Source organism: Pelophylax lessonae (genome assembly GCF_965119305.1).
Source record: "Pelophylax lessonae genome assembly, chromosome: 13".
NCBI classification, from domain to species: Eukaryota; Metazoa; Chordata; class Amphibia; order Anura; family Ranidae; genus Pelophylax; species Pelophylax lessonae.
The window spans coordinates 177149410-177168731 of NC_138780.1; the positions used below are offsets into that span (position 1 = coordinate 177149410).

The 19322-nt window shown below is 46.4% G+C and overlaps 1 protein-coding gene across 1 annotated transcript in view; it reads right to left on the reverse strand.

Moving 5' to 3' along the window:
* RCOR1 (REST corepressor 1) overlaps window positions 1-19196 on the reverse strand; it is a gene marked incomplete at its 3' end in the record, with an annotated part of 70248 nt that extends 51052 nt beyond the window's left edge. The window contains exons 1-2 of the mRNA XM_082275854.1: window positions 19033-19196; window positions 18854-18925 (exon numbers count right to left, since the gene is read on the reverse strand). Coding sequence (XP_082131980.1) covers window positions 18854-18925; window positions 19033-19180 — 220 coding nt within the window. The 5' untranslated portion in view covers window positions 19181-19196. The remainder of the gene's footprint in view (window positions 1-18853; window positions 18926-19032) is intronic.
* Between the last annotated feature and the right edge of the window lie 126 nt (window positions 19197-19322).

Consider the following 19322-nt stretch of genomic DNA (forward strand, 5'->3'; position numbering starts at 1 on the left):
TTTGCCCCTCTACTGAGATACGTACGATCAAAGGAGTAGAAACGTTTCTTTAGGTCTGGTGGATGGAGGAACCGATGACGACTGATAACTTGGGCTCCTGATTTTTCTCACCTTCCCTTTATGTATTTTTTTCGTGCCATTTCCATTTTATTTCAGCGTAACACTAACGGGAAGAAGCTGTGAGATCCTTATAGGGTGTTGGGAACTGGTTCATGAGCCATCATGTTAGGGGTTTATTTCTTGTGTGTGAGTTATCAGCAACCCCCTCCTCCACATGGGTTAGGTCAATGGAGTCTGTACTAGTGATCAACCAATATCAGTTTTTGTTGCCGATACCAATATTTTGGCCATTGAACATATTGGTATCGGACAATATTTCTATACATTTACATTTTTTATTTATTTTTTTTTAAATCACTTGACAGGTACTATTGTGGAGGGATCTGGGGGTCTAAAAGACCCCAAACCCCTCCTCGGCACTTAAAAGCCTTCAAAACGCCAAGTTTGGCTGTTTTGAATGCTGTCATTTTCTTGAATCTAGCGCTGAGTACCCGGAAGCGATGTCATGACATCTCATGACTTCCGGGTTTTTCAATGGATACCTGATCAGAGCTGAATGCGGCTTTGATTAGGTCTTCGGCGGCCGTGCAGGCTGGTTGCCTGGGTCTCCCGGTGGGACGGGAGACCCAGGCGAGCCGCGGAAGGCGGCAGGAGGGGGGGGGGGTTTAACATCCCCTCCCGCTCCTTGTAATAACAGCCGAGCGGCTTCTCAGCCGCTTCAATTGTCATTACAAGACAGCCAACCGTCGGCTATGGACACCGGTACCGGGGTGATGCCTCTAGCTGCAGGCATCACTCCGGTACAAGCACTTTACAAAATAATCGGCAATATCGGTCACCTTGAATTTATTGGCTTTGCCGATAATCGTCAGAACCCTAGTCTGCACACGTTTGTTTTATATGCAAAAATATAGGGTTGTACCAGTATTGGTGCCTATACTAAATATATCGGTATGCTAACGATCCGATACCTGAAACTAATACTTTCAGGCTCAGTTCTTTAGGATTCCCCCGCTAACAGCCAATATGTAAAAAAAAAAAATTGCCAAATTATCAGTTGTTAAGGAACAGGGCCGCCGCATCCTTAACAACCAAAGTCTCATTCAGCTGTCAGTGGGGTTCCCCTGTTGACAGCTGAAGTGTAAACAAAGTCCTGGCAATTGGAGCGGTCAAAAAATAAATAAGCAGTTAGGGCTCTTTCACACGGTCCGCCTCCGTAGGCGGATCCGTGTTGCTCAGCGGGGATCGATCCGCGATCCCCGCTGAGCCGGCGGAGGACAGCTCCATCTCCGCTTGCAGAGCGGAGAGGGAAGTGTCGACAGCCCCCGCTGCCCTCTATGGGGGATTGGATGAGAACGGACCGCCTGTCCGCTCTCATCCGATTACTGAACGGATGGGAAAATAGGGTTTCCATCCGTCCAGATTTCACGGACAGGATCGGATACGGATGGCAGCGGGTGGCAGCGGAGGTGTCTCCGCTGATACCCGCTGCCCCATAGAGCTGCATGGAGGATCCGATCAGATCCGCCTAAAAAACTGACAGGCGGATCTGATCGGATCGCCCGTGTGAAAGAGCCCTTAGGCAATCAAAACATATCAAAAACATTGCTCAGTTGCTGAAACAGAAAGATAAAAAAGAAACATGGTTTCTTTTTATATCAGTTTATTCATCTACAGATTATAAAGGAATGGACTTCAATCTGCAGATGAAAATAGGTTTAGAGCAATCTGGCAAGAAAAAAAAAAAAAAAAAAAAAAAACCTTTTTTTTTTATTATGAAATGTTACTTTGTTTAACCCCTTACTCTAATCAGATTTAATAAACTCCTTATTCTCCTCAATTATTACTTTCCTGTAGATTTGTTTAGTTCACTTCTATTTAATAAAAACTTTGTTTGCTTTGTTCGATAATATTTCCAGACGATTCACATTAACAAAAAAAAAAAAAAACAAAAACAAAAAAATGTATTTAAATTTGTAAATTTAACTTTTCAATGCTTCACACCATTGCTGGCAGTGTGAACAAAAAACAGTTGCAGCAGGAGATATAGATCGATAGATCTCTCTCGTATTGGTGCATCCCTAATAAAATAGATTTACAAAAAATCTGACAGGCTGGTTGTACCCAAGTTGATTATTCAATCAACTTGGGTACATTCAGCCTGCCCATACATGGTTTAAATCACGGCCAAGTCAGCAGGCGCCATCAATGGCCAGCTTAAAGCAGAGTTCCAACCTGTAAAACACAAAAAAAAAAAAAAAATCAGCAGCTACGAATACTGTAGCTGTTCCATAATTATCTATCAGCTGTGGCAGCTGCAGAGCACTAATGAAGAAAGCTGCTGGACCTGCATCCCTTTATAAGTGTTCCTATTGGGAGTATCTCACCAAATATGATGTGTGTCACAATTGTATAGGCCATATTGTTTTTTCCCCACGAAAGTAAAGTTACTCCTTTAAGGAGTTGATTTTGTATAGAAGTACACTGTCACACTGCTGCATTCCTTCCCCATAAAGGCAACATGGTATCGTAATTAGTTGCAACATAACCTGGATGAAGATCAGCATTTCACCACTAATATATGTCAATAATAATAATAATAATAATAATAATAATAATAATAATAATAATAATAATAATACCAATGCTAAATCAACCACTTCCTGCCCACCGTATAGTAAAATGACGGAAGGCGGGATCATTCTGGGACAACATATGGACACGTGCGACCCTTATCTCGGTAAAGAACCGATGATGTGGCTCTTTACCCATCTGATTGGCTGTGTCTAATCACAGCCGGTCACATGTAAACAAGGAAGTGTCGTTTATTGGCTCACACAGAGTGTGTGGTGAGGAGAGCCGATCAGCGGCATCTCCTTACAGGGGAGATCTGTACAGAGTAATCAGGGCACTGATTAGTGACCCGATAACAGTACAGCCCCAGCAGTGCCCATCAGTAACTAGGGATGCACCAATCCGATATTAGGATCAGATATCGGTGCCGATACTGCCACAATAGCTGGATCGGGAGGGGAAAAAAAAAAAAAAAAAAAAAAAAAAAATCGGTAAAATTAACCGATCCACGGGCTGATCCGGTTTTGCGGAGTCCCGGCTCAGCCGTCCCTTACTACAGTGGTCCTCAACCCTGGCCTACAGGGCCCACTAACAGGCCAGGTTTGCAAGATAACTGAAATACATCCCAGGTGATATCATTTGCTGCTCAGTGATTGCAGTACTCTAGTCTGCATCTCCCCAAGGTAATACTTAAAACCTGGCCTGTTAGTGGGCCCTGTAGGCCAGGTTTGAGGACCACTGCCTTACTAGGTGCAGTAGTAGTATGGGAGCCGCTACTTCCTGTATAGGTCCGGCTCACAGGCGGAGTGATATCAGATGCACTCTGCCTGTGAATGGGGGAGCCACACACGAAGCAGCAGCTTTAATCTGCACTGCAGCCGCATGCATATTGTGTGTGTGTGTGTAGTTACGGATCGGTATCGGTAGATACACAATGCCAGATATCGGTATCGGGACAAGAAAAGTCAGATCGGTGCACCCCAATCAGTAACACCAATCAGTGCCCATTAGTGATGCCAGTCAGTGCACCCCATCAGTACCTCCTAATCAGCACACATCAATGAAGAAAAAAAAAAAATCCTTATTTACAAAATTTACTGACAAACTAAGAACATTTTTTTTTTACATTTTAAGTCTGCTATATATTTAAAAAAAAAAAAAAAAATATTATATATTATATTATATACATACATACATATATACACACACATATACATACAGTATATAAAAATTGCATTTGGGTAGTGTTGCATGACCGCACAGTTGCCATTCAAAGTCTGACAGCACTGAAAGCAGAACATTGGCCTGGGCAGGAGGGGGGTAAAAGTATCTAATAGGCAGGTGGTTAAAAGGATAAAAGGAGAAGTTCACCTTTGGTAACATGTGACCCCTGAATTTAGGGTCTAACATTACTGTTAAGCCCCCCCCCTACTCATAAATATGACCAATTTTTCAGAGAAGCAAACCCAAAAACATTGGGTGGGTTAGATGGCTAGGGGAGACAGACATACAAATAGAGGTTTGCCATTTTATGTTAAAGCTTTTTCAAGAATGGAACACAAAAACCGTTATCTTATTTGCTGTCCAGATGCGCTCATCTTACAGCATGGAGTTGTGCAATCATGATTCATTCACATGCTGAAGAGCCGATGTACCAGCAGAGACACAAAGGGACTCATGCAGGCTTAGTCAAAGAGCAAAGCAGTACATAACCCCATAAGCAACCAATCTAGCTTGACAAAAAATAAGCAGAACACCGACTAAAACCAGATCACCTACTCTTCCCCTATTGATTGATGTTGTACAACGGCTACACGTATGTTGTATACTGTTATTTATTCCTGTTTTTTTCTTAATAAAGAGCAACCTTGTTTGTAAAAAAAAAAAAAAAAAAAAAAAAAAGCCAGGTCAGCCTTTCATAGTAACCAATCAGCTTCTAGCTTTGATTTTCAAAGCTTATGAACAGAACGAAACTAGAAGCTGATTGGTTAAAAAAAAAAAGCCAGATCAGCCGTTCATAGTAACCAATCAGCTTCTAGTTTTATTTTGTTCAGTTAAGCTTTGAAAATCAAAGCTAGAAGCTGATTGGTTACTATGAAAGGCTGATCTGGCTTTTTTTTTTTAACCAGCTTCTAGTTTCATTTTGTTCATAAGCTTTGAAAATCAAAGCTAGAAGCCGATTGGTTACCATGCACAGCTGTTGCAGATTCTGTATGCTCCAATCCCTCATTGAATGGCGACAGATGTACAAATGTCTGCAATTTGCACATACATGAGTCCAGCATTAGAAGAATTCAGGCATCTCGCTGCTGTCCACAGCTGAAAGTCATACAAGTCTCAATAGCACGGTGGTAAGGCATTCTGTGACTTGTAGTTCCATGAACCCATAGTAACTGTGGAGCTGAGCTGTCATTATCTACTCTATCCAATTACAACAGACTACTTGGGACAGCTTTGTAATAAAACGAAAATCGCCTGCCCTCTCCTAAAATGTAATGCCATCCAATGCGACCTTGATAAACAGTGCAATATATACAGGAGAATATTTTGCTGAGAAACCCATCATGTGCTCCAGCAGTCTAGGCTGCACGTTTGCAGAACACGTTTTTATAGCCTGCAATACTTTATCTGAACAGTAGGTGAACACAGAGAAAAGTTTTTTTATCCTTTTCCATCCCTATTAATATCCAGCATAACCTTGCATTCCATCAGCAATCCCAGAACTGAACCGCCCTCCTGGATTGGCTCCCTGCTAGACTGCAAGCTTTGCCCAGCTTCTCCCCCAGCATTCTGTCTGTGGATATACAGAGTGGCCTTTTTATAATAGTTCACAAATAAAATCCATATTTCAGTGAGCTGATGTGTAATTCACCTCTCACCATTAATACAAACTGCAGCATACAGTACTTTAAAAAAACAGCTCCAAAATAATAAGATCTCCACACGTTACTTCAAAAAACACCAGTAAAGGACAGGCAAACCACAGTTCCTTTAACTCTGGAGCCCAACCTGCAGTCCTAGGGCCACAAGAGACCCTTTACTATGAGATGTGTGGCCCACAGGCCTCAGCAGTCTGTAGTGGAAACAATGATTGGGGTAATGGCATTGATCTCTACTACCCTCATGTAATATTCCCAGATTCATATCGTCTTCTGCAGCAAATCCCCAGCCAACAATGTATCCGGTCTTCACTCTCTGACCCTCATTTCTTCTATTAGGTCTGCACTCTATGACCGTTCTCTCAACCATTACATACATTTAACATTACGTGCGGCCCTCGAGTGATATCAGGGGCCGCATTTAAAGCGGAGTTCCAGCCATTCATTCACCTGTCCAACGGTCCAGCGATGCGGCCGCCGGAAGCCTCGATCCTCTCCCTCGGCGCCGGCATCACTGCTGTGGGCACCCAGCTGTTACAGTTTGCGGCTTCACAGCCGGGTACCCACTGCGCATGCGCGAGTCGCGCTGCGCGCCGTGATTGGCCGGCAATCTTCTGGGACCTCTGACGTGTCCCAGAAGATTGCAGGGAGGGAGGGGGAGAGGAGAACTTCCGCTCAGGGCGCCGCGGCGCTCCGAGCGGAAGTGGGAGCGGGTACCTGTCAAAACTAGGTACCCGCTCCCCCCCCCCCAAAAAATGACATGCCAAATGTGGCATGTCGGGGGGTCAGGACTCCCTAAAGCGGAAGTTCCACTTTTGGGTGGAACTCCGCTTTAACAACTTGCTGAATGACAGCTACAGTGCAGCCGGGTAATTCTGGGAGGCCGTCATCACTCCGGACACTGCTGATTACAGATTGAGGTAAAGAGCCAATCAACGCTCTTTATCATGTGATCAGCTGTGTCCAATCACAGCGAATCACGGATGTAAACAGAAGCTGGTTTTCGGCACTCCTTTCCTCATGCTGACAGCGTGGGGAGAGAAGAGAGACGATAACTTGCTTGTGTAAAAGACATCTACACTGATATCATTACCCTGATTATCTGCGCCGCCCCATCGGCGCCCCACGCCAGTACGGCCCCGCCCCCATCGGCGCCCCACGCCAGTACGCCCCCCCCCCATCGGTGCCCCACGCCAGTACTGTCCCCCCAATCGGCGCCCCACACCAGTACTGCCCCCCCCATCGGCGCCCCACACCAGTACTGCCCCCCACTCCAGAACAGCCCCCCCCCCCCCCCATCGGCGCCCCACACCAGTACTGCCCCCCACTCCAGAACGGCCCCCCCCCCATCGGCGCCCCACGCCAGTACGCCCCCCCACGCCAGTATACCACCACCAGTTAAAGTGGAGTTCCACCCAAAAGTGGACTCCTCCCCATCTGACATGCCCTTATAATGCCAAATTTGTCATGTCTTTGACAGGTATCCAGCTTCCATGACACCCTGAACTGAAGTTCTCTCCCTCTCCTTTCATGCAATCTTGTGACACGTCTGACATGTCACAGGTCCCAGAAGATTGCCTGGGCCATTAAGTAGGCGCAGCACAACGACTCGCGCATGTGCACCCAGCTGTGGAGCTGCAAGCGGTCACAGCCAGGGGCCCACACTTGTGATGCTGGCCCCGGGGAGAAAACGGACGGTCACATCACTGGATCTTGGGACTGGTAAGCGTGTTTCTTAAAGTCAGCAGCTACACTTTTTGTAGCAGCTTTTAATAAGCACAAAAGGACTGGAACACCGCTTTAAGGAGAAAAATGACCTGTTCGCAAATTTTTTTTATATATTTTCCCCAAAAAAATTTCGGGCTTTAAGAATTTATTTAGCAAAAAATAAACAAATCCAGCGCTGAATAAATACCTTCAAAAGAGCTCCATTTGTGTGAAAAAAAATTATAAATTATATTTAGGTACAGTGTGGCATGACTGCGCAATTGTCAAAGTGCGACAGTGCTGAAAATTGGCCTGGGCAGGAAGGGGGGGGGGGGGGGGAGGGGTAAAAGTGCCCAGTAGCAAGTGGTTAAGTTCCCCTTTAGCTCATAATTTACCAACCACTGGTTTGGACGCTATGGATTGGCACCTGTGGGTGATCCTGATGACTTCATTTATGTCAGACTTCAACATTGGAGATTTCCCCATCAGTAGTTTTAGGCTCTGCCTGCAGTCACAGGGCTGTAATGAAAATGGTCACTAATGACTGGATGCCATTATGAACAATCAGCATGGGTTTCAACAAAAACACACACATGCAACACTAAAGCCTCGTACACACGCATTGATTATTGGCCGGGAATTTTCGGCCAACGTCCGATCGGCCGATTATCGGCTTGTTAGTATGATGCTTCCGACAACCGACTGCGACTTTTCGGCCCGAAAAAAATCTGGCGTGCAGACTATAAAACTTTTGTTGGCCGTCAACACAACGGCCGATTTTCCGTCAGTCGGTACAGATTTCGGCAGACAAAAATCTGATGAGCAAGACTGGGCATGCTCAGAGAAGAAAAAACACACGGAAAGTAAACCATCACATGACATCACTTCTGAAGTAGATTTTTGTTGGCCAAGAAAATTCGTGTGCAGTCTAGGCACATTCCAACCAACAAAACACTGGACAAAAGTCAGACGATCGGTCGGCCGATAATCGTTGCATGTGTACAAGGCATTAGGGACTGCAGATCACAGGGTGCCTTGTCGGGGACCTGCAGCTTACGCATGCATTTGCAAATGTGTGCAACTAAACCCCGGTTTTTAATGCATACTGTTAGACAGGTCAATTCGGTTGGTCGCTGGCTGGTTGGTAAGTTGTGACTGGAAATGGAAATCTCTTCGTTTCTTTGATCTGCGTCCGCCCTTCCAGTGCTCCTTACCACTAAGGCCCCTTTTACACTAGTGCGACTTGTCCCGCGATTTTGGACCGCAAAAAATCGCATGACAAGTCGTTTTCCATTATTTTCAATGAGCCCCATTCATATCAGTGCGTTTTGAAGTCGCACCGACTTCAAAGTAGTTCCTGCACTACTTTGCCACAATTTGATTGCGTTTTGAGCCATAGCTTTCAAAATCGCGGCAAAGTCGCGTCAAAATCACGTCGCATAAGTGTGAAAGGTGTCTTAGACCAGTTATAGGTGGAGGCGGTGACCACTTTTTGCATTTTTGCTTTATCACATTGTATGTTATCAGCGTTGGCGCGCATTCTAAATGGTACCCCACTGCACCTTTTCCAGCATACAACAACACACGGCTGTGCACTGTATTGCTAAAAAATAGTGCATTCACTTATTTTGGTGCATCGGGAAACCCATTAAAAAGAATGGGGCATGCATGTTAACGCACCGCAAAGATGTAAAAGCCGCATCAATAATGCAATATACAGCGCTACATATTGTGTTGGCAATATTCAATGTATGCATTCCAGACACTGAATGTACGTACACAGATTGCAATGATTTATTAAAGTAGTATGGTCAAAGCTCTTTTGGCCCTACTTCTTCTGTAGGTCACAGATTTCACTTCATTTTCCACTTATTTTACCTATATTCAGCCAACAGCAGGCTACCAGAATTCAGGCTGGTCCAGACTCAGGGAGGGATCCGGAGAATATTGTCGGGATCCACCCTGATGAGCCGCTGAGAGGCTAAGCCATCCGCTCCCGCCCACTCTGCCGCCCAATGCTCCAGCAAGCACTGGAGAGGGAAGAGCAGAGAGCCAGTGACTGACAGTCATCGCTCTCTGAAGACTGAGGACTAATGCCTCGTACACACGCAACGATTATCTGCCGACCGATCGGCCATCTTTTGTCCAGTGTTGTGTTGGTTGAAATGTGCCTAGACTGCACACAAATTTTCTCGGCTAACAAAAACCAACTTCAGAAGAGATGTCATGTGCTGGTTTACTTTCCCTGTGTTTTTTCTTCTCTGAGCATGCCCAGTCTTGCTCATCTGATTTTTATCTGCTGAAATCTGTACTGACTGACGGAAAATCGACCGTTGTGTTGACGGCCAAACAAAAATTTTATAGCCTGCACACCAGATTTTGTTCACCCGAAAAGTCGCAGTCGGTTGTCCAAAGCATCATACTAACAAGCCAACAATCGGCCGATCGGACGTTGGCCGAAAATTCACAGCCAACTATCGATGCGTGTGTACGAGGCTTAAGTGCTCTGCAGTCTTCAATCACTCAGTTCTCTGTGTAGAGCCAGCAGGGGACAGACGCTGCAACCCTAAACTTCCCTTTTAAACTTTAGGGCAGATTCCTACTTGCTTCAGTCTTGTAGATACATAGATAAAACCAATCCACCAACTCAATTTCTTCAAATCAAAAAATAACTAAGGGCTGTTTCGTTCTGTATGTCCGTATATCATCCCATCCGTTTGCGGACATAATGTAAGTCTATGGGATTGCGGATGTCGGCGGATGACAATCCACTAACATCCGATTTTCGTCCTTTTAGTTCTGTTCCGTTTTTTGGAACAGAACCCTATTTTTGTTCCGTTTAAAAAACGGAACGGATGCAAAAATCGGATGTCAGCGGTGTCATCCGCAATGCCCATAGACATGCATTATGTCCGTATATCATCTGCAAACGGATGGGATGATATGCGGACATACGGAGCGGATGACACAACTTTCATCCGTGTCCGTGAAAAAAAAAAAAGTGCCGGAGCGGATCGCAATACGGTCCGCTCTGTGTGAAAGAAGCCCTAAAGGCCCTTTCATCATTTTGCTGTTTCAGATGCATTTACTGTGTTTTTGGGGTGCCTGCACCTGTGAAAAATGGACATGCGACTCAAAAATACACCAAAACGCAAATCAGTGTGCATTTTTACCTTGGATTTTACCGCAATTTCTATTCATTTCAATGGGAAGCCGCATTGTTGGTGCGGTTTTTAAAACTGCACCAAAAGATGCCGCATGCAGGACTTTTGAAAATGCACAGCACCTGCCTTGCAGGTCGCCTCACAGGTCGCCTCCCATAGGGAAGCTGCGGACCCGTTCTAATAGGAGTGACACAAGTCGCTCCGACCTAGAAAAAGGGTCCGGAGCTTCTTTGGGGCGACCGCCATAGACTTCAATGTTATGAAGTCCATGGCAGCCGCTCCGAGGTCGCGGCGCGCTGCTCGTACCGCTGCAATGTGAACCGGCGCTAACCCTCTCTATGCATGTTTAACATTATCATTGAACGCAAAAATAAAAATCTTGGGTACTCAGGGGAAATCTTCCAATGGAGAGACACTAATTCTGGAAACTCTGGTGACAACCTGGGATTCCCTCACTTTGGAGGGGGAGGGGGGGGGGATTACTCTCACTTCCTGTTTTGGCTAAAGGACAGGAAGTGAAGACAAATGCCACCGATGACAAAACCTGACAGGCACTTATTCTATCCAAAATGAAAAATTATACACAAACACACTAACTATATATATATATATATATATATATATATATATATATATATATATATATATATATACACATATATATATATATATATACATATACACACACAGTGGGTACGGAAAGTATTCAGACCCCCTTAAATTTTTCACTCTTTGTTATATTGCAGCCATTTGCTAAAATCATTTAAGTTCATTCTTCTTCCTCATGAATGTACACATAGCACCCCATACTGACAGAAAAACACAGAATTGTTGACATTTTTTGGAGATTTATTAAAAAAGAAAAACTGAAATATCACATGGTCCTAAGTATTCAGACCCTTTGCTCAGTATTTAGTAGAAGCCCCCTTTTGATCTAATACAGCCAGGAGTCTTTTTGGGAAAGATGCAACAAGTCTTTCACACCTGGATTTGGGGATCCTCTGCCATTCCTCCTTGCAGATCCTCTCCAGTTCTGTCAGGTTGGATGGTAAAAGTTGGTGGACAGCCATTTTTAGGTCTCTCCAGAGATGCTCAATTGGGTTTAAGTCAGGGCTCTGGCTGGGCCATTCAAGAACAGTCACGGAGTTGTTGTGAAGCCACTCCTTCGTTATTTTAGCTGTGTGCTTAGGGTCATTGTCTTGTTGGAAGGTAAACCTTCGGCCCAGTCTGAGGTCCAGAGCACTCTGGAGAAGGTTTTTGTCCAGGATATCCCTGTACTTGGCCGCATTCATCTTTCCCTCGATTGCAACCAGTCGTCCTGTCCCTGCAGCTGAAAAACACCCCCACAGCATGATGCTGCCACCACCATGCTTCACTGTTGGGACTGTATTGGACAGGTGATGAGCAGTGCCTGGTTTTCTCCACACATACCGCTTAGAATTAAGGCCAAAAAGTTCTATTTTGGCCTCATCAGACCAGAGAATCTTATTTCTCACCATCTTGGAGTCCTTCAGGTGTTTTTTAGCAAACTCCATGCGGGTCTTACACTGAGGAGAGGCTTCCGTCTGAATACTTTCTGTACCCACTAATATATATATATATCTCGAATATCTATCTATCATCGACCAATATGGATGGGTCCCATCTGTTGCTACCCACTGCACATCCTACATTACCATGTTCTCATTGGAACTGTAGCCCAGTGAGAGGCATTTCCGGGGATTGAGGTAGGGCATTGCACCAAGGTGTGCAGTCAGGGTAAATACCAATTCTGTTTTCTGGCCAGAGAAGTAATACATCTTTTATTGCAGATGTACACCAGGAGGGGGGAGGTTGGGGGGAGAATAAGATCAGATTGATCTCAGTGCTCAACTTCATCAACAGGGACACCGTGTTCCATGTAAATGTGACCTCTAGCTATGTGAAGACTTGCAAAGAGGCAACGAGATAGGAACAGGAAAAAAAATGGGGATTCTGGGAAATGCTGTTCTTGGGAGTTCTGATACTACGATTACATGGAGAACAGTTAATGAAAACCTGGCTGCTGACCGACATTGGAAAGTGATTTTGGAAAAATAAATAAAAAAAATTAAAACATTTGTATGGAGGTTGTACAAGTGGATCCTTAAAGTGTTCATTGCTGCTTTATGATCAAACTTTTGCTCTTTAACTGTCACATTCTGCTGCAGGTTTGGAGGCTGCCGGGCAAGCAGTATAGTACATAAATCAAAAACATTAGCAAAAAAAAAAAAAAAATCAGTCTTTGAGCCGCATATGAATAAAAAGGAGGTCTCACCAAGGTGTAGGTTTACCTTAAAGCTGAACCCCTTCCCAAAAGAGTTCAATTTAAGGCATGATGCCATCACAGAGAACGGTCAGAGCTGCCTGTGTTCTCAACCAAACTGTCAAGCCATCAAATGGCTGAGGTTACATCAGGGGTCTTCAAACTACGGTCCTCCAGTTTTCCAGGAACTACAATTCCCATCATGCCTAGTCATGTCTGTGAATATCAGAGTTGTACAATGCCTCATGGGATGTGTAGTTCCGCAACAGCTGGAGGGCTGTAGTTCGGGTTGAAAAAAAAAAAAAAAAAGTCCATCTGGCTCAACCAATAAAAAAAAAAAACAAAAACAGTAAACCCAACCATACAATCCCATATACTAATGATTTGTACAGGAGCAAAACCATCTCTCTGGAGTCCATGCCTCTCAATACAAGAAAGGACTTTGCTTGCTTTGGAAACAGCAGCTTGGCATTGCATGCTATTAGGCTTAGGATCTACCAGAACACCCAGATCCTTCTCCCCCAATTCTACTCCTCCTAGTATGCATGATGCATATTCCTCCTCCCCCGGTGCATAACTTTACATTTATAACTGATCACATGTGCAACACCAGGCAACTGCAGAGCAGACAGCGGCCAAGATGGCGGCTTCCTTGATTGTAAAGAGTGGAAGGATTTATTTTCACTTTAAGGACAAAAATAAAAACAGATTGAAAACTGGAGCATCCAAAAAGTACCGAGCTTCCAGTGTTCATCAAAGAAACCAATAGGTATAAAATCTGGCAGCAACTATTCAGGCTGTAGGGAGAGTTCCATAACAATGAGGCTAAAACATCCAAACTGACAGCTTCTCCGGACTCAACATTATCAATCACTAGAGGCTGTAACATCAATAATACACCCAAATTACAAACTATGACAGATTATTCTTTTATATGCCCAGTCTGTAGAGTTAGCTTGATAAATTTAAGACCAACATTATATATATATATAAAAAAAACCCTGTCCAGACTGTAGCTTCAGATAAATTAGAGATGATTGTATAGAAGTAATAGGTGTAAAATAGGGTGATGATCAATAATCTCTCCCTCTGCTTTCCTGCCCCCCCCAAGGAAGAGGCTCCCCCACTTATCCCACACCTCCAAGGGAAGAGGCCCCCCCTCTGCATTCCCCACGCCTCCAAGGGAGTAGTCACCCCCCCCTCTGTTTTCCCCACGCCCCCAAAAAAAGAGGCTTCCCCACGCCCCAGAGGGAAGAGGGCCCCCCCCCTCTCCGCGCCCCAGAGGGAAGCCTCTGTTTTCCCCACGCCCCCAAAGAGGCTTCCCACTCTCTGCTTTCCCCGCACCCCCAAGGGTAGAGGCCCCCCCCCCTCTCTGCTTTCCCCTCGCCCCCGAGGGAAGAGGCCCCCCATCTAAATTACAATATATATATCACGGCCCCTGTAGGGACTGCTTATATTCACTCTGTGGGTTCCCCCTGGTTACCAGCGCCCCCCCCCCCCATAAGTAAAGACAAGTCCTTCATTTTCCTCGGCTCACACTCCAATAATCAATCCAGGGGTATTTGGTTGTTTTTTGGTGTTTATTGTAAGATGGGATAAAAGGAAATTGTGGAATACACCGACTATTCACAGTGATTGAAGTCTCTTCTATGCTTCTCTATAGGTGTGGAACAGCCAGGCAGTTGATTCATCCCGTCACTTTGGATGAATGTGGATTAAGTCTCTTATCCTTAAAGCGGAGTTCCAGCCATTCACTCACCTGTCCAACGGTCCAGCGATGCGGCCGCCCGAAGCCTCGATCCTCTCCCTCGGCATCACTGCTGTGGGCACCCAGCTGTGACAGTTTGCGGCTTCACAGCCGGGTACCCACTGCTCATGCGCGAGTTGCGCTGCGCATCTTGATTGGCCGGCAATCTTCTGGGACCTCTGACATGTCCCAGAAGATTGCAGGGAGGGAGGGGGGAGAGGAGAACTTCCGTTCAGGGAGCCGTGGCGCTCCGAGCGGAAGTGGGAGCGGGTACCTGTCAAAACTAGGTACCCGCTCCCCCCCCAAAAAAAATGACATGCCAAATGTGGCATGTCAGGGGTCAGGACTCCCTAAAGCGGAAGTTCCACTTTTGGGTGGAACTCCGCTTTAAGATGCCTTGGTGAACAACTATTTATCTTCAGGACTCTCCCCACTAGTATCCTCTCTCTATTCCTTCCCTGACACCCGTCCACTGAGTGTCCTACTAGCAGGGGTGGCCACCCCTCAGGTCAGGCCCCTTGACATGAGTCCCTGTACTGCAGTACCAGCGTCTCCCCTCTCAGTCAGCTTCCCTGGACCTCTGGGGGTTCAGCTCCTCTGGCTCTCAGGACGACTTCCCGCAACTGCATGGCACCTCTACAGAGGAGACAGCCAACCCCCCCCCCCCGGGACTCTGCTCTCCAGCCAAAGACCCTGCAGCACATGTTTTCATACAATATCCCAGAATGCACCGAGGTGATCTGCCCTCTGCCAATCCTGAGGACTGTATCAAGAGCCTATGCACCCATTTGTCAGGTTTCCTCCCACTGTCCAACATGACTCCCTATTGGCCCAGCCTGAATGAATGGCACAATGAGCACAGTGAGTGGACCTCACTAACAGATCCAGCTCTCTGATAGGCAGAGAACAATACAGATTTACCTGCAGACCTTCTGGTAAGCAAACAGATCAGAATATACTCTCTATCACCTACCTAGGAGGGGGCACTAATTATATATATACATACACACACTATGACTAATATCAGGGGGCAGAGACAGCAGAAGAGGGATCATTACAAATATTACCAATCACTGATATTGGGGTGCAGGATGGACATTGATAATACTACAAATCATCACTGATTAATACACAGACAGGAGGGGGCAGCAGATCACTGGAGGAAAGGGGGGGGGAGTGAGTATCAGGGATCAGTAGTGAGGGAGAGGGGGAACTGGAGTAGGGATCAGTAGGGAGGGGGGGAAAGAGAAGGAGTAGGGATCAGTAAGGAGGGGGGAGGAGTAGGAGGGAGTAGGGATCGATAAGAGGCGGAAGGGAAGGAGTAAGGATCAGTAGGGATCAGTAGGGAGGTAGTAGGAAGGAGTACAGGTTAGGAAAGGAGGTTGTAGGGAAGGAATAGGGGATTGGTAGGGAGGAAGTAGGGAAGGGAGTAGGGATCGGTAGGAGGGGGGGGAAGGGAGTAGGGATCGGTAGGAGGGGGGGGAAGGGAGTAGGGATCGGTAGGAGGGGGGGGGGAAGGGAGTAGGGATCGGTAGGAGGGGGGGGAAGGGAGTAGGGATCGGTAGGGGGGGAGGGAGTAGGGATCAGTGGGGGGTAGTATGGAAGGAGTAGGGATTGGTGGGATGGAGTAGGGATCAGTAGGAGGGAGTAGGGATCAGTAGGGGGTAGTATGGAAGGAGTAGGGAGGTAGTAGAGATTGGTGGGGGATCAGTGGGATGGAGTAGGGATCGGTAGGGAAGTAGTAGAGATCAGTGGGGGGGGGTAGTATGGAAGGAGTAGGGATCAGTGAGATGGAGTAGGGATCAGTGGGGGGGTAGTATGGAAGGAGTAGGGATCAGTAGGGAGGGAGTAGGGATCAGTGGGATGGAGTAGGGATCGGTAGAGAACAGTAATGGATCGGTAGGGAGTAGTAGGGATCAGTATGGATGTAGTATGGATCAGTAGAGTACAGTAATGATGAGTATATATAGAGTAGGGATCGGTAGGAAGGAGTAGGGATTGGTATGGAAGGAGTAGGGATCAGTAGAGTACAATAATGGATCGGTAGGGATCAGTGGAAGGTAGTAGGGATCAGTAGAGTACAGTAATGCTGAGTATATATAGAGTAGGGATCAGTGGGAGGTAGTAGGGATCAGTAGAGTACAGTAATGCTGAGTATATATAGAGTAGGGATCGGTAGGGATCAGTAGAGGACAGTAATGGATCAGTAGGGATCAGTATGGATGTAGTAGGGATTGGTGGAGAACAGTAATGGATCCGTAGGGATCGGTAGAGGACAGTAATGCTGAGTATATATAGAGTAGGGATCAGTGGGAGGTAGTAGGGATCGGTAGGGAAGGAGTAGAGAACAGTAATGCTGAGTATATATAGAGTAGGGAGGAGTAGGGATTGGTAGAGTACAGTAATGGATCGGTAGGGATCAGTATGGATGTAGTAGGGCTCAGTATGGAAGGAGTAGAGTACAGTAATGGATTGGTAGGGATCAGTAGAGGACAGTAATGCTGAGTATATATAGAGTAGGGATCAGTAATGCTGAGTATATATAGAGTAGGGATCAGTATGGAAGGAGTAGGGATCAGTAATGCTGAGTATATATAGAGTAGGGATCAGTAATGCTGAGTATATATAGAGTAGGGATCAGTAATGCTGAGTATATATAGAGTGGGGATCAGTGGGAGGTAGTAGGGATCAGTAGAGAGTAGTAGGGATCAGTAGAGGACAGTAATGGATCGGTAGGGATCAGTAATGATGAGTAGAGATCGGTAGGGAGTAGTAGGGATCGGTAGGGAGTAGTAGGGATCGGTAGTGATCAGTATGGATGTAGTAGGGATCAGTATAGATCAGTAGAGGACAGTAATGCTGAGTATATATAGAGTGGGGATCAGTGGGAGGTAGTAGGGATCGGTAGGGAAGGAGTAGGGATCAGTAGAGAGTAGTAGGGATCAGTAGAGGACAGTAATGGATCGGTAGGGAGTAGCAGGGATCGGTAGTGATCAGTAGGGATGTAGTAGGGATCGGTATAGATCAGTAGAGGACAGTAATGCTGAGTATATATAGAGTAGGGATCAGTGGGAGGTAGTAGGGATCGGTAGGGAAGGAGTAGGGATCAGTAGAGAGTAGTAGGTATCAGTAGAGGACAGTAATGGATCGGTAGGGAGTAGCAGGGATCGGTAGTGATCAGTAGGGATCAGTATGGATGTAGTAGGGATCAGTATAGATCAGTAATGCTGAGTATATATAGAGTAGGGATCAGTGGGAGGTAGTAGGGATCGGTAGGGAAGGAGTAGGGATCAGTAGAGAGTAGTAGGGATCAGTAGAGGACAGTAATGGATCGGTAGGGAGTAGCAGGGATCAGTAGTGATCAGTAGGGATCGGTATAGATCAGTAGAGGACAGTAATGCTGAGTATATATAGAGTAGGGATCAGTAGGGAAGGAGTAGGGATCAGTAGAGAGTAGTAGGGATCAGTAGAGGACAGTAATGGATCGGTAGGGAGTAGCAGGGATCGGTAGTGATCAGTAGGGATCAGTATGGATGTAGTAGGGATCGGTATAGATCAGTAGAGGACAGTAATGGATCGGTAGGGATCAGTAATGATGAGTATATATAGAGTAGAGATCGGTAGGGATCAGTAATGATGAGTAGGGATCGGTAGGGATCAGTAGGGATCAGTAATGATGAGTAGGGATCGGTAGGGAAGGAGTAGGGATCAGTAGGGGACAGTAATGGATCGGTAGGGATCAGTAATGATGAGTATATATAGAGTAGGGATCGGTAATGCTGAGTATATATAGAGTAGGGATCAGTAGAGGACAGTAATGGATCGGTAGGGAGTAGTAGGGATCGGTAGTGATCAGTATGGATGAGTAATGCTGAGTAGGGATCGGTAATGCTGAGTATATATAGAGTAGGGATCGGTAGGGAGTAGTAGGGATCAGTAGAGGACAGTAATGGATCGGTAGGGAGTAGTAGGGATCAGTAGGGATGAGTAATGATGAGTAGGGATCGGTAATGCTGAGTATATATAGAGTAGGGATCAGTAGAGGACAGTAATGGATCGGTAGGGAGTAGTAGGGATCGGTAGTGATCAGTATGGATGAGTAGGGATCGGTAGGGATGAGTAATGCTGAGTAGGGATCGGTAATGCTGAGTATATATAGAGTAGGGATCGGTAGGGAGTAGTAGGGATCAGTAGAGGACAGTAATGGATCGGTAGGGAGTAGTAGGGATCAGTAATGAGTAGGGATCGGTAGGGATCAGTAGGGATGAGTAATGATGAGTAGGGATCGGTAATGCTGAGTATATATAGAGTAGGGATCGGTAGGGATCAGTAGGGATGAGTAATGATGAGTAGGGATCGGTAATGCTGAGTATAGAGTGCAGGCAGTGCGGTATAGTTCGAGGCTCCTCTCTCTCCCCTCCCCCTCTCACTCACTCACCCGGGTCGTAGTCCGGTACAGTGGCCTGGTATTGGGGTCCGACCCTCATGCCGCCTCCTCCTCCTCCGCCGCCTCCTCCTGTGTGGGGTAGAAGAGTGGGGGAGGGGTTATATTGGGGGGTAATTCTCCTGGTGAAGGGGGGGGAAGGGAGGATAGTTCGAGGCTACCTCCGGACGTACCGTGCTCCTCATCGCTGGAAGACGTTGAGCTCCCCTCCTCCCATGAGTTGCCGGCGCTGTGCCCGTTGGGGGCCAAAGTTTTGGTGGCGGTCCCGGTGTTCCGTCCTCTCCTCTTCCCGGACACCTCGGGGGCTCCCTTCTCTATCATGGCCGGTAATGGGGGGAGATGAGAAATGATGAAGCCGGTGTGTGGGGGGGGGGGGGGAGGTGGTAATGGGAGGAGCCCCAGTGGGGGGTGGAGCCTGAGCCCCGCTGCTTCTCGCCCGTTCCTGCCGCCCGGAGACACCCGA